The 16,463-nt window shown below is 35.6% G+C and overlaps 1 protein-coding gene across 6 annotated transcripts in view; it reads right to left on the bottom strand.

Annotated features, from left to right (window-relative positions):
- The window catches only part of ZCWPW2 (zinc finger CW-type and PWWP domain containing 2), a 146,142-nt gene that overhangs the window by 34,453 nt on the left and 95,226 nt on the right, over positions 1-16,463 (bottom strand). For all 6 annotated transcript variants that reach the window (XM_077865531.1, XM_077865530.1, XM_077865534.1 and 3 more), the window contains one exon: positions 13,765-13,811. In XM_077865531.1, coding sequence (XP_077721657.1) covers positions 13,765-13,811 — 47 coding nt within the window. The remainder of the gene's footprint in view (positions 1-13,764; positions 13,812-16,463) is intronic.

Genomic DNA, 16,463 nt, shown 5'->3' with positions numbered 1-16,463 from the left:
TGACCTTCACACTAGGACACTGTTGCTTCATCTCCAGGGAAGATAAGGCACATTTGTCCTCTCCCAGGTCCTCCCACTCGCACTGCCCATCTTATGAGAATGACAAGGAGATCAAACTGGCTAGAGTTAGATCCATGGGCCAAAAGTCAAAGCAAAAAAAGGGTTAAGCAAATATGTAAGTCCCAAAGTAAACTTTTTTTTTTTTTTTTTAACATTTAAAGAGCCAATGGGATGAGCACTGGGTATTATACTATATGTTGGCAATTGAGTTTAAGTAAAAAATTAAAAAAAAAAAAAAGAGCAGGGGTGGTTTGGCTGGCTTAGTTGGAAGAGCATGGAACTTTTAATCTTGGAGTCATGTGTTTGAGCCCCACAGTTGAGTGTAGAGATTACTTAGATAAATAAAACTGAAAACAATAGGGGCGCAAGGGTGGCTCAGTTGGTTAAGTGACTTCAGCTCAGTTCATAATCTCAGGGTTCTGGGACTGAGCTCCCACATCAGGCTCTCTACTTTTCTCTCTCCTTCTGCGTCTGCGTTCTCTTTCTCTCTTTCTCTCAAATAAATAAATAAAATCTTTACAAAATTAAAACAAAATTAATAAAATGTAAAGAGCAAATACAATTATCCACACCAGAAAACAGGTACTCTGAGTCAAGGGATCTTTGCTTGCTTTCATAAATGGTATATAAAAAGCTTTATCCAAAATTAATCAATCTTGTCTAATTTTAGTATTTTACTGCTAGTAGTTATCCTATAGAATTCCTCTAGAGTGTAATTCAAGATAAAAGAGGTAAACCTTGCAACCTAGTTTAGCATGTTTAGTTACTCAGTTATTAAAGATTATCTTGTTAAAAATCACTTCCCCAGGGACCCCTGGCTCAGTAGAGCATTCAACTCTTGATCTCAGGGTTGTGAGTTCAAGCCTCATGTTTGGTGTCGAGATTACTTAAAAAGAGAATCTTAAAAAAAAAAAAAAAAAATCACTTTCCTGGAAGTCTGTTTCACAACACTGCCTTATAGTGGTGTAGCTTCCCAGTTTCCCTCCATTTTTTGAGCACAGGGTAATCAAATTTAGTATGAAAATAATGTCTATGTTAAGATTTCTACTGATAATTGAAAATGATAAATGGATAATTTTCTCTATATATTAATATATATTTCTGTGTATTTGAAACCTACAAATGCACAACAAAACAGTGAAATTACATTTTAAAATTTAGATTAGGAAACATTTTGGGGTGATGAGAATATTCTCTATTTTGGTTAGGGATGGTAATTATATGAGTGTATATATTTAAGAAAAACTCATGAAACCCTACACTTAAGATCTTTCAGTGTTTAAATTTTACCTCAATAAAAAAATTAGATTGAGAAAAAGGTTAAGTCAAACAAAAGACAACGATAGTAACTAACAGTATAAAAAAAGGCAAAATGGTGATGGGATACCTGAATGATTCAAGTTTGGGGAACACAGGCCTATGGAGAGATGAATGATGCCCACGAAGTAGAATCCAAAAGGAAACTAAATGAGTTTTGAATTCTGACTGTGACTCTTCCCAAGGGGTTCCTCTGCTTACTATTCTTTTCAGAGATTTCTCTTTGCCTGGGGCTAGAAACCAGAAGTAAGGATCTATTATAATATTTATCTTTGGGGAAAGATGCATATAAAGCTAGTGAATCAAGTGAGCTGCAGTACATGAATTCCACATTAATAGCAAGCTTATTAATTAACACAAATATCTAGACATCTAGTCATAAAATGTAAGCAACTTATCGTGCAACTGGGCTAATGAAAAATTTCTGCTTATTATGAAGAATATTTACAATAATTTTGGGAAAAACTATTTATTCATCAGAAAATATAATAGCCTAATTTCCTCACACATAAATGTATAAATCAAGAAGAGTGATCATTAATTTTGTCTTTCAAAGTGTTACAAGTTAAACTCTTGGCCTTAATAAAAGTGAAATGTTAGGAAAAAAGATACCCATACATAGACACATAATTTCTGTATATAGGCCAAAAAAATTAGAAAACAAAATGACGAAGAGATCCTTTTTTAATTAGTAATGGTATCTGAGATAGCCTTAATTAGAAATAAGTAAAATTCTGCATTAAAAAACCTAAAGAGGGCAGCCCGGGTGGCTCAGTGGTTAAGCGCCGCCTTCAGTCCAGGTCGTGATGCTGGAGTCCGGGGATCGAGTCCCATGTTGGGCTCCCTGCATGGAGCCTGCTTCTCCCTCTGCCTGTGTCTCTCTGCCTCTTTCTCTCTCTCATGAATAAATAAAATAAAATCTTAAAAAAAAAAAAAAACTTAAAGAGAAATGAATAGAGAGACAATTTGTGTTTCTACATGGGTGTATTTAATATTATAAATATATAATTTCTCCCTAAATTAACAATAAGATTTTTTACAATACCAATCATCATCTCAACAGAATTTTTCCTGGAACTTCACTAAATAATCCTAAAGTTCATTTTTATGTAGTTAAAACTATTTAAATTATGCCTTTATTGGGGTTTCCACAGGAAAGGCAAGGTACAGTAGGCTGAACAGTTCAGGATTGGCTAGTTTGAACAATGTTGGAGGGCTCTGGCCTATAGGAATGGTCTCCAATTGCCTAGTACTTGATTTTGGGATGATTTAGGGTAATGGAAATATTGGCTTGGTATTTCAGAGTTTGGTAAGAAGTTATTTGAGGGATATGGGTTTGGGACTGGTTGATTTGCATATGAAAGAAGTACCCTTTGCTACCTGTAAGGGGCAGTCCTTCCCTAGCCAGAAAGGTTTTTTAAAAGATCAAGAATCATAATATACAGAAAATACATACATATATTATACAGATATATATATACACACACATATGTAAACAAAGACAATACAATCCGAAAAAGTAAACAGATGAGAACTGTGAAAACAATTTTTAAAAATTATAGTAATAAAGGATCACAGATCCACATATTAAAGATAAAATAATTAAAACAATATGAAATTTAAGACCAGATAGATGAATAGATATATAAGTAGGTATTTTGACATGTTACATGATGAAGATGGCAAATTATATATTATAAAGATTAAAAAAACAGTAAAGAAGGGAAACATTACTTGTTAGTCAATAAATGGTATTGGAATAACTGACAGTGTAGGGGAAGAATAATGCCTTTTTCCTCTATTCTTCTAAATTCTTGATGGGGGCCCCTGTAACAAAAACCAGATTAACAAGGGAAAAGCATACAGACTTAGGGGTACCTGGGTGGCTCAGTCAGTTGGTCATCCAACTCTTGAATTGGGCTCAGGTCATGATCTCGGGGTCCTGGGACTGAGTCCCAACTCAGGCTACATACTCAGCAGGGGGACTGCTTGAAGGTTCTCTCTCTCTTCCTGTGCTCCTCTCCCTGCTCATGCACACTCTCTCTCTCAAATAAGTAAATCAATCTTTAAAAAACAAACAACAACTAAAAGGCATGCAGATTTATTTAATGTAGGTTTTATGTGATATGGCAGCCTTCATTAAGGATATGAAGGTCCAAAGAAGCAGTTAAACCTGAGAGTGTTTAAGCAAGGTTTGAAGAGTAGAAGGTCATAGGAAAACATGACAGTACATGAAAGTGTAGGAGGTAAGATTGGTAAGCTGTGGAAAGGCAAGGCTTACTGCGAGATTCTTCTCAAGCTCCCTCTACTATCAAAGAATGCTCTTTTCCTCCTGGTGTAGGGATAACATCTTACATGAGGCTCTTATAACCTCATGCTCTAGGGAAAGTGAGAAAATCCTTCCTGTACCTGTCATTTCACAAATTCATTGAGCTTGAAATATTCAATATACCAAGATGCCATGTTTGGGGTAGCATGTCCTGAACCCCATCTTAGCAAGGTGCATTAAATTTTTATACCCTATCCTTCTACCTCATATAAAAATAAATCCCCAGTCCCATAATAATAGCTAACACTCGTGAAACGTTTCTTATGTTCTAAGCACTACATTATGTGCTTTACACAAACTGTCAAAGCAATCTTATTTTGCAATACTCCCATTCTTTCCACTTAACAGGAGATCGAGACCTTACAGAGTTAAGTAGCTAATTTAAGATCACACTGCTAGTAGATGACAGTGCCAGGATTCATACTTCGACAGTCTACCTCTATATATTCTTTCTTTACTCACTCCTCTGCATTATTATCTATGAAGAAGTCCATCCTAAGTAATAAAACCTCTTAGAAATACAGATGTGACCACATACAAATATTTAACCTCCATATTGCCAGGAAAAACTAATGGAAAAGCAAGCAATATGCTGGTAAAAACATTTACTGAAACAATGACAAAAAATTATTATTTTAATTGCTAGTATATAAAATGTTCATATAAATTTACAAGAAAACATTAACAACTCAAACATAGACAATTACCTCAAGTCAAAGAAATGCAAATTAAAACAACAAAGTATGATGTACACTGGTGACAGCATCTTTATGTGATAACACCTATCACTGTGGCATTTGCATGCACTGCTGATGAGAGTGAATAACCTGATGTATTCCTATCACTGTCTCAGGGATTCTTCTACTGGGAATTGTTGGAAGGAAACAAAACATGTGGTGGGAAAGGAAGCAATATTCATGGAGATTTTCATCAAAGTGTGACCAACAGCAATAGAAGAAAGACTAAATGAATTATAACTTTTGTTTTAATGAAGGGGCAGTCTTTTAAAGTATGTCACCAAAGTTCCAAAACCTAAAAGAAAAAAATTTATTATCTAAGTACAAAAGAACTACAAAAAATTTAAAAGGAAAACTAAGGAAATGTTCACAGTATATTAGCAAAGTATTAACAATCAATAACTAAAGAGAGCACCTACAAGTCAAAAAAAAAATGAGAGAGAGAGAGAGAGAGAGAGAGAGAGAGAAGCCAGCCTATGGAAAAAAACAGGAGAGGGTATAAATAGGCAGTTTTCAGAAGAAATACAATATCCAATAAATACACTGAGAAATGCTTAACCTCACCAAAGTAAATATAGTAAACAATGCTCAGCCTCATGAAAGTAAAAAAAATGACAGCAAATGAAAATAATAACATGTTATTTTATATCTCCGTTTAAATACTGGCAAATATATAAAGATTGGTGGGAAAAGAGAATGGGAAAAGCATTGCTAGTACTCAGATAAAATAGTTCTGAAGAGAATTTGGCAACACTTGACTAGAGTTTCTAACTTTTATTTGAAGTAATTTTAGATTTACAAAAAGATGCAGATATAGTTCAAAAGAGTTCCCATATATCCTTCATCCAGCCTCCCTCAATGTTAACATTACACACAATCACAGTACAATTATTAAAATAAGAAATTAACATTGCTACAAAACCATTAACTGAATAAAGACCTAATTTAAATTTTGCCAGTTTTATCATTGACATCCTTCTGTTTCAGGGCCCAAACTAGGATTTCACATTACATTTGTTTCCTTAGTTTCCCTCAATATATAACAATTTTTTAGTCTTTCCTTAAACATAACCAGATTTAAAGCACTCACATCCTTTACCTCAGAAGTTTCATTTTTAAGAATCGTTCTGTTGAAATTTGGGCACAAACATGCAAAAAATGTGCAAAGATGCTTATTTCCAGATTTTGAAATAGTAAAATGTTAGAGGTGAGGCAACAAGGGGGAAGAAAATGACTTGAACTTTCCATTTTACACACTTCTGTAACCCTTGGTATTTTTTCCCTAGCATATATTACATAAATTTATAATAAAAACTAAACAAATTACAAAGAAAAAAGATTGGTAATGCAAGAGATGACAAGTGAAGGCAATCTAGACATTCCCTTACACTAATAATGGGACTGTAATTGGTACAATAATGTTGGGGGATTTTTTAGATGGGAGATGTTTAGCAATTTGGCAAGATTTAAAATGTTCCTACTCTTTGAGCTCAGCAAGTCCTTTTCTAGCAATTTTTAGTGTATAAATATTTACAGAAATGTTTAAAGAGATTTGTGTGCAATGATGTTGCTGCATTTTTATTTATAATTTTGCTAATCCAGAATCAACCTAAATGTCCAGGAGACTGTTCAATAAATAAAGACACTTCTATAAAATGATATGCTATGCAACAGGGTAAGATCTGGTAGATCCTTGACTTGAGAAGATGTCCACAATATATTATTGAATGAAAAAAGTGAGGTTTAATTCATTCCATTTATGTTAATAAAGCATATATATTTTATACATATAAATATTATATTTTGTTTATTCATAAACATTTATTTGCATATATAATACATAAGGTCATACATGCAAAAGTATAGAAAACTATTAACAGTGTCTTTCTTTTAGAACTGAAATTATAGCTGGAAAAGAATTTATATGTTATTTTTTGTTTTCTCACAATGCTACTTCTCTAATTAAAAAAAAAAGAACTTCTTAAATGTAGTAAAAACCATAAAACAACATGAAAAAGATTTGTGATATAATACAAAAATCAAAACACTAACAGCACATTACTCAATGAGTAAAACGATGCAAATAAACATACGTATATAGAAATAACTATAAACATGCAAAAAATAATCTAAAAATTTTAATTGAGGAGGTGAATTTTGGATGATTTAGGAAATTTTGTTCTTCAGGGGTGCTTGGGTCGCTCCATTGATTAAGCATCTCCCTTCAGCTCAGGTCATAATCCTAGGGTCCTTGGATCAAGCACCATATCAGGCTCCCTATTCAATGGGAACCTGCTTCTCCCTCTGCTCCTCTTCCCTGTTTGTGCTCTCTCTCTTGCTCTCTCTCAAATAAATAAAATATTTTTTAAAAGTTGTCCTCCAAATATAATGCTCTTATATTTACATTGAAAAAATTATATTGGGATTAAAAGGTGGGACTTACTTTTAAAAAGAGATTTACATAGTCTCATCTAATAGAACTATGATGCTATTATAAGTCTAAACATTTTAAATATTCTTAAATCCTCCCTATTTCTTTCTAAGGAGAAATGAGAAAAGTACTAGGCATTTATTAAACAAGCACCTACTAAAATACAGCAAACTCTATGCTATTATTGCTTTTCATGCTATCTTTAATTATTATGGTTCCCAAATCAGAGCTTAATTCAATGAGGATCAAAGACATTAACTCACCTAAGGTCACACAACTAAGTAGAACTAGCCCTTGAAGGCAGATCTGGCTCATTCATAAGTTTCTATTTTTACACCACAATATGCTGTGTCCTGAATATTTGCTTTTATATTCAAACATCTTTCAGAATCTCTAACAGGTAACACTACCAGCAACTCCACCCATTTCCCAATACACTAGTATTTTAATTCTTTATTTCTAGGGCCAACTGACCCCGATATTTACTCTGGTTTGTATCAGTCCTTTGACACTCTGAAATTACGTACTGAGCTGTTATAAATATTTCATGGAATATTAAAGCAGGAAGGGACTTAGAGACAATCTAGATCTTTCTTTCTTTCTTTCTTTCTTTCTTTCTTTCTTTCTTTCTTTCTTTCTTTCTTCTTTCTTCTTTCTTTTCTTCTTCTTCTTCTTCTTCTTCTTCTTCTTCTTCTTCTTCTTCTTCTTCTTCTTCTTTCTTCTCATCTCTCCTCCTCCTCCTCCTCCTCCTCCTTCTTCTTTTTCTTTCAAATGGGACTCAGAGATCAGTGAGGCTTACTCTAATTCTCTTTCATTCAGACTGCTCCACTGGGCAGAGCGGCGGTCGGGTGCAAAGTTGTGCACATCTGTACTATTCACCTCTATCTTAACAGGTAGCCAAATGCAGCTGAAGAGTTAAAAGAAGGGGGTTATGAGAATGGCAGAACCATTTAGATAGAGCTCTCCTACTTGCCCCAGGAAGCACCATCCCCATAGGCACTTAGCAATGGCATTCAAGGTGGCAATATTCTTACATCCTGGTTCAAAGAGGCTACAGTAACTGCCAATGCAACTCAGCACAGGCCAACATAGAACTTATTCCTCAAGGTCCCTTCATGATTCAAGGGAGGCAGGTAACACTGTGGTTAGCTTTGATCTATCAAGCCCATTTGGGGAATTTATCCTATAAAAATAATAGCATCAGTACCTAAAGACATATGTACAAGGAGGTTTATGAAAGCACTGCATGTAGCAGTATCAAACCACAACTGCAACTTGAAAACTTGCACACGCTTATCAATGTACGGCTGGCTGACTAAAAGTGATATATCTGCTATGGTATGCTCTGCAGACAGTTAAAAACAGATCTGTGTCTGTCAGCCCAAGTAGTTAAATCTATAGAATAACATATAATCAGTGCTCATTGTTGTAAAAACAAGACAATCACAAAACATTTTACATGTACATATACACATTTGTTTACATAAATATAAATAAAGAAAATAAACTGTTAATATTTGCAACCCAGGATAAGGAGCTGTACAGCCAATTACCTCACTTTTTTTTTTTTATCATTTATCTTTGTATTGAATTTTTGGCAATGGTGAACATCCCTGGGGGTGGGTTCTTTGTAAGAACAGTTATGGTAATACCTATTTCCCACTGGTATTGTAAGGGTTACATTAGGCAATCTATCTTAGTATTTCTCAGCTCTATCAACCTAACCACTACCTTTTATAAGAAATACTTTGAAATAGACTATTCTCTATTCTTAAATGAAAGTCTTAGCCACTAATTGTAACCCAGTATCTAGATTGGTCTTGTTAGAAGTTGTATTCTCCTCCTTCCCTTTGCCACTGGTTGTGGCCATATTACTAAATTTTGCCAATGGGATATGAGAAAAGTGACACGTGCAGCTTCAAGTTCATGTTTTCTTGTTCAGCTAATTGTACTCCTTTTTCCACTTTACCTCTTTTCATGGCCCAGAATGTAGATGTGATAGATAGTGCAACCAATTATTGACCATATAGATTAGGACCACACCCTGGGAGTTGGCATAACAATGAAACAGAAAAAACTTGGGAGTCTAAATGATCCTGTGGGGCAAAGCCTCCTCCCACTCTGAATCACTTGCCCACCTTTGGTCAGGTATACAATAGAGAGATAGATAAACTTTTATCTTGTAGGACTCACTGTAATTTTGAGTCTCCTTGTTACAGCAATTGTAGCCTATAACATAATTAATATACCTGACTACATGAATAATTTCAAAATACCATAACTGTAATATAAAAGAAAAATAAAAGAAAAATGTATTTCCATATGTGTATGCTTGTGAACAACTACATTTAAAGACATAATTGGTAAGATAAATGCTAGTCATTCCTATCATGAATAAGTTTGGATAAAATCATTCTGTACAAGATCTATAGAAAAATGTACTGGCAGAAGTAGTGGTGGGAACAAAATGGTGGGAACATAGGAACAGAAACTGTTTTCTTTTTTTACTTATAACTTTATTGTAGACATACTTTATTCATTTGTTTTTTTAAAAAAAGATTCTATTCATTTATTTAAGAGAGAGAGAGAGAGCATGAGTGGGGGGGAAGGGACAAAGGGAGAGGGATAAACAGTCTCCCTTCTGAACAAGGAGCCTGACGTGGTGTTCTATTCCAGCACCCTGGCATCATGACCTGAGCTGAAGGCAGATGCTTAACCTATTGAGCAACCCAGTCACCCCATACTTCATTCATTCTTATATTATTCTTATTAAATTACACATCTGTCTTTTCTTCTAGAGGAAAGTACCTGCACTTTTTTATTTCTTTAAATTTTAGATAGTTAATATCCAGCAATACTGGTTTCAGGAGTTGAATTCAGTGATTCATCACTTACATACAACACCCATTGCTCACCATAACAAGTGCCCTCCTTAATACTCTTCACCCATCTAGCCCATCCCTCACCCACCTCCCTCCATCAACCCTCAGTTTGTCTTTATTGGTAAGAGTCTTTAATGGCTTGATTCTTTCTCTCCTTTTTTTCTTTTCCCCCTTCCTATAAGTTCATTTGTTTTCTTTCTTAAATTCCACATATGAGTGAGAATTTTTCTTTCTCTGACTTATTTCACTTAGCATAATATACTCTAGCTCCATCCACATCATTGCAAATGGCAAGATTTCATTCTTTTTGATGGCTGAGTAATATTCCATTGTATATATACATATACCACATCTGCTTTATTCATTCACCAATGGAATTTGGGCTCCTCCATAGTTTGGCTATTGTTGATAATGCTGCTATACACAACAGGGTGCATATATTCCTCTGAGTCTATATTTTTGTATCCTTTGGGTAAATACCTAATAGTGCAATTGCTAGATGGTATGGTAGTTCTATTTTTAACATTTTGAGGAACCTCTACACTTTTCTCCAGAGTGGCTCCAGCAGTTTGCATTGTCAACAACACAAGAAACAACAGCTATTGGCAAGGATGCAAAACTACTTCTAAATTAAGTAGTAATAGATCAGACATTTTATACAATGAAAGAAAATAAACTAATCTTAACTGAAATAGAGATAATATTCCAAAATAAATCCTAGCTTGTCCAACCAAGCATAGAAAATGAGAAGTATTATATTCTTCCAAATGATTTTGGCAAAGTAATTCCCAATGGGGAAAATAATCCTCTGTGTGCTATGACATGAGATGACCTAGTAACAAAATATCACAGAAATCCCACATTTCCAGGCCATATTCAGTCTCTAGTACTTAAAAATAACTTGGCCATAACTTTTGACATGTGAGGAAGAATGTCTTTTATTTTAAGATTTTATTTTTTTATTTAGAGAGGAAACAGAAAGAGATTGTGAGTGGGAAGAGGGGGCAGAGGGAAAGGGAAAATCTCAAGCAGACTCCATATTGAACATGGAGGCTGATGTGCTGCTCAACCTCACGACCTTGAGATCATGACCTGAGCTGAAATCAAGAGATGAATGCCCAACTAAGCCACCCAGGTGCCCCGATGAAGAGTATCTTGATAACAAATTAGAAAAAAAGCAATAATATCTTACATTACATCTTATGTAATAAAGAATTTTAAGGTAGACTTTGTAGACAGTATTAGAGTAAGACTGGAAGACAAAAGATTATCTAAAAATAATTTCAACATGTAATATTTGTAACAGACTTCTTAGCATTATTCTAAAGTGCTTACAAAATATATAAAGGGTACTAATACTATGAAATATTTCTAAATGTTTATTTTTTGAAATTCAAAGGGAACAATATATTTCATTATCTGTAAATTTAGTAATATTTTATTTTAAGACTGTAAAAGGCATCTCAAATTTCCTGTTTTAGATTTGTAAATGTTTTCCATGGTATCTCAGTAACTACACTTCTACTCTTTACAGCTAAATACATAGTTACATTATGTTAAAATATGTTGAGTAGAAAATAAGTAAATGATTCAATAATCTTGAGAACAGTGTGTTTATTCCATTTCAGTTTCCTGCACTATAATAAGCCTTCTAAATTCCTTGTTTCTTTTTAACTCTGACATGTTATATTTCAGTATTTGTATTAAATCACTACACAATTACTATTGATCCTTAACACAGGTTTGAATTGCACAGGTCCACTTACACACAGATTTTTTTACAGTACATTTTTGGGCATGTATATTCTCTTTGTTATGATTTTCACATTTTCTTTTCTCTAGCTTACTTTATTGTAGGAATCCAGTATATAATACATATAACATGCAAAATATGTGTTAACCAATTGTTTATATCTTTATTATGGCTTCCAATTGACAACAGGTTATTAGTCGTTAAGCTTTGGGGGAGCCAAATGTTACACATGGGTTTTTGACTGCAGCAGTCAGTGCCCCAACCCTGTGTTGTTCAGGGGTCCACTGTATATTTCTTGTTCATTGAGTGAAGAAGCACATTCAAAAGTCATGCCAAATGCTAGACAGTTTTTGTGATACAGTTCCATTCCATGCACTGCAAAATAGCTAGTTTCCTTAACTTTGCCCCCAAAAATGCCCTGTATTCCCACAAACTACTGCAGCCCAAGATACTTCTACAAATTCCTAACACACTTCAAGACACACAGGGCAGTGTCTCTCAAATTATGTGTTAAAAGACCAGTTTTGCCCCCAGTATGTCCAAGATCTGTATTTCTATACAATTAAAAATAAGTTACTATGAAAAAATTGAAAGAGAAAAGAAATACAAAATATATATTCTATATTTTATCATTACATTCAGCAGAAAAAAATAACTCTGTTGAACTACTACACAAGTTTCTAAATGATTATTGTCAGTTTTTGCTCTTATCTCATTGCAGACCAATAATAAATAGTCCACAGACTAGCTCTGGTCCATGGACCACACCTTAAATAGCACTGTCCTAGAGACAACAGTACCACTTTCATTGAGAATCACTGGTAAAAATAAAGCAATATATAGAAATGTTAGTTATTATTATATCTTTTTTGATTCTAAATATCCTTAAGCAGAGACTAAAATAAACAGTTCCATCCACGTTAACAATCCTGCACCGTCTTATATATTCTTGTCTTGATGGTCAGACATACACTCAAGTACTATTTCCTTTATTTTTAATTTTTAATTTTTATTTTTTTAAGATTTTATTTATTTATTCGAGAGAGAGGAGGAGAGAGAGAGAGAGAGAGAGAGAGGCAGAGACACAGACAGAGGGAGAAGCAGGCTCCATGCAGGGAACCTGAAGTGGGACTTGATCCCGGGACTCCAAGATCACGCCCTGGGCCAAAGGCAGGCGCCAAACCACTGAGCCACCCAGGGATCCCCTCCTTTCTTTTTTAAAAGGCAACCTTGTCTTTTATGATGTGGAATTCTTCTCTGCAAAGGCGCAACAATATTATTTAGCCAGTGAAAAGTCCAGATTACTTTTACAAGTCAAAAAGTGAAAGGGTAAAACATAATCTGATTTTAAAAGGACTCATAAAAATAAATAAATAGTAAAAAAATAAGAGGACTCATGATATATACATACTCAGAATACAGAAATGATGCTTACCTCATTGCCTATTCATCTATAGGTTTGTGACCAACATTTTTTCTGTTCTGTCAGGTTACATTCAATCTTCCCTGGGTCCACCTTACACCAACCCCACCATTCAACACAGGAAATACTATAGGGATAGGCTCTCTTTTCAATCACAATTCTTTTTCTTACAACACCAATATATCATTCATCTAAAAGAATTTAAGTATTGACTTTTTCTCTTTTTCAGTACCATCCTGTTAACAATACTGTCACTTGAGGAGAATGTCAAGGTTCATACTATCCCAATCATATTTTTGACAATAAATAAGAGTTAAACATCCCCCTGCATACAATATACAGAATGATGGTTAAATTTTAAAAATTCTTTTAAAATGCTATTGACTCCCAATCTTATTTAAAAGATTCTATGTTTAGATTAATATAAATGGCTGATATTGTTCTCAACTTCAAGGTAAAGTCCATGTTAAGCTGTGGATTTTAATTATTTAAATTTTCCATGAGATTGCACATTCCAATAACATGGCACACAAAAAATATTTTAGTATATGAGAGTACATATGTGAAATACAATTTAAGTAAAAGCAATTGCTAACCTGTGAACTTTAAATTTTTTATTGTTCTGATAATTCTGTAACACTGACATAATCATAAATATTAAATTTCTAGTGTCAACCTAAAAAAGGAAACATATACTCAACCAACATTTAGAAGAAAAAACTCATTATATATCATTTTGCTTTTAAATATTAATTCAATTTTATTTTAAAAATAGCTTTAATCAAATGGAATTTGAAGTTTACATATTTTATATAATGAAACATGATCTTACCCTTTTCCTGGCTACCACAGCAACTTTGCCATCTGCTTTGGATTTATCTGTAAGATAAAAAAGTATGGCTGTTTCAAAAAAAAATGCCTATACTCCTGTTTAAATAAATGCAATGTTATACAATTAGAATTTTCTACTTTCTTATACTATGTGTTTTTAATGGTTCTTTTGATCAAAATGCTAACAAACTCAACTTCCTAGTGTTGAGTAGAACAGAATAATCCAAAATTAATAACATTAGGGATTCATATACTTATTTGACAAACTTCCTCCCTTAAATCTAATTGGTTGGACATTCTCAAGTTAGCATCTAGTTTATCCTATTCTAGGCTCTAGGCTTATGTGCTCTGAAGTATATAGGATTTGGAATGAAATCCTAGTGACCTCTACTTGGACATCTACTCCATGCAGATACAGGGTAAAGACTTTACAGAAAATATCTTATTTAAACTTCATGATAATCTTGTAAAGTATGTAGTCCATCCCCATTTCACAACTGAGAAAGTTGAGGCTAAGTACCATGCCTGAGGCCATGCAATCTCTAATCTTTATGTCTGCTGCCTCCATGTAGGAACCCTAAGCAATACTCAACAATAAAGAAGACTACAACCAGATAGAATATAGAAAATAATTTTAAGATATTATTTTGATATATGCAAAACTGTGTGAATTAGTAAAAATTATTGGTAATAATAATTAATTGGATTTTTTATGGGTTCAATGTAGAATTCCATCTAAATGAATTGTACATAGAGTTTCCGGGGGCAAGATGGCGGAAGAGTAGGGTCTCCAAATCACCTGTCTCCACCAAATTACCTAGAAAACCTTCAAATTTTCCTGAAAAATCTATGAATTCGGCCTGAGAATTAAAGAGAGAACAGCTGGAATGCTACAGTGAGAAGAGTTCGCGCTATCAAGGTAGGAAGACGGGGTAAAAGAAATAAAGAAACAAAAGGCCTCCAAGGGGGAGGGGCCCCGCGAGGAGACAGGCTGACACCGGGGCGAGTGTCCCCAGGACAGGAGAGCCCCGTCCCGGAGAAGCAGGAGCTGCACCAACCTTCCCGGCGGAAAGGGGCTCGCAGGGAGTTGGAGCAGGACCCAGAAGGGCAGGGATGCCCTAGGGCTCCCTGGGACAGTAACAGAGCAACTGCGCACCGGAGAGTGCGCCGAGCTCCCTAAGGGCTGCAGGGCGCACGGCGGGACCCGGAGCAGCTCGGAGGGGCTCCGGGGGCGGCTCCTCGGAGGGAGCTGTGCTGCCGGGAGCGCGAATCCAACAGCGCAGGCCCCGGAGCACAGGGCGCCGGACACAGCCCAGGATCCGGCCTACCCCCCGGGACAGGCAGAGGCCGGGAGGGCCCAGGACAGCGAGGACGCTCCTGCCCCGAGCTGAGCAGATCAGCGGCCCCACCCCGGAGCCTCCAGGCCCTGCAGATGGAGAGCTCAGTAGTTACTGTGGAAGCTGAATCCAGGTTTCCAGAGCTGCAGCAGCCACTGGGGTTGTTCCTCCAGGGGCCTCACGGGTAAACAACCACCACTGAGCCCTGCACCAGGCAGGGGGCAGAGCAGCTCCCCCAAGTGCTAACACCTGAAAATCAGCACAACAGGCCCCTCCCCCAGAAGACCAGCTAGACAGACAAGTTCCAAGGGAAGTCAAGGGACTTAAAGTACACAGAATCAGAAGATACTCCCTCGTGGTTTTGTTGTTGTTGTTGTTGTTTTGTTTTGCTTAATGATTTGTTTCCTTCTCCCACCCCTTTTTTCCCCTTTCTTTCTTTTTTTTCTCTTTCTCTTTTTTCTTTTTTCTCTTTCTCTTTTCTTTCCTTCTTTCTCTCCTCTCTTTTTCTCCTTTTCCCAATACAACTCGCTTTTGGCCACTCTGCACTGAGCAAACTGACTAGAAGGAAAACCTCACCTCAAAAGAAAGAATCAGAAACTGACCTCTCTCCCACAGAGTTACAAAATCTGGATTAGAATTCAATGTCAGAAAGCCAATGCAGAAGCACTATTATACAGCTACTGGTGGCTCTAGAAAAAAGCATAAAGGACTCAAGAGACTTCATGACTGCAGAATTTAGAGCTAATCAGGCAGAAATTAAAAATCAATTGAATGAGATGCAATCCAAACTAGAAGTTCTAACGACGAGGGTTAACGAGGTGGAAGAACGAGTGAGTGACATAGAAGACAAGTTGATGGCAAAGAGGGAAACTGAGGAAAAAAGAGACAAACAATTAAAAGACCATGAAGATAGATTAAGGGAAATAAACGACAGCCTGAGGAAGAAAAACCTACGTTCAATTGGTGTTCCCGAGGGTGCCGAAAGGGACAGAGGGCCAGAATATGTATTTGAACAAATTCTAGCTAAAAACTTTCCTAATCTGGGAAGGGAAACAGGCATTCAGATCCAGGAAATCAATAAAAACCGTTCAACACCTCGACATTTAATAGTGAAGCTTGCAAATTCCAAAGATAAAGAGAAGATCCTTAAAGCAGCAAGAGACAAGAAATCCCTGACTTTTATGGGGAGGAGTATTAGGGTAACAGCAGACCTCTCCACAGAGACCTAGCAGGCCAGAATGGGCTGGAAGGATATATTCAAGGTCCTAAATGAGAAGAACATGCAACCAAGAATGCTTTATCCAGCAAGACTCTCATTCAAAATGGAAGGAGAGATAAAGAGCTTCCAACACAAGCAGGAACT

This window comes from Canis aureus, chromosome 22 (genome assembly GCF_053574225.1).
Source record: "Canis aureus isolate CA01 chromosome 22, VMU_Caureus_v.1.0, whole genome shotgun sequence".
Lineage (NCBI taxonomy): Eukaryota > Metazoa > Chordata > Mammalia > Carnivora > Canidae > Canis > Canis aureus.
Note: the sequence above shows the minus strand (reverse complement) of the source record. Positions and strands in the feature narration are given on the sequence as shown.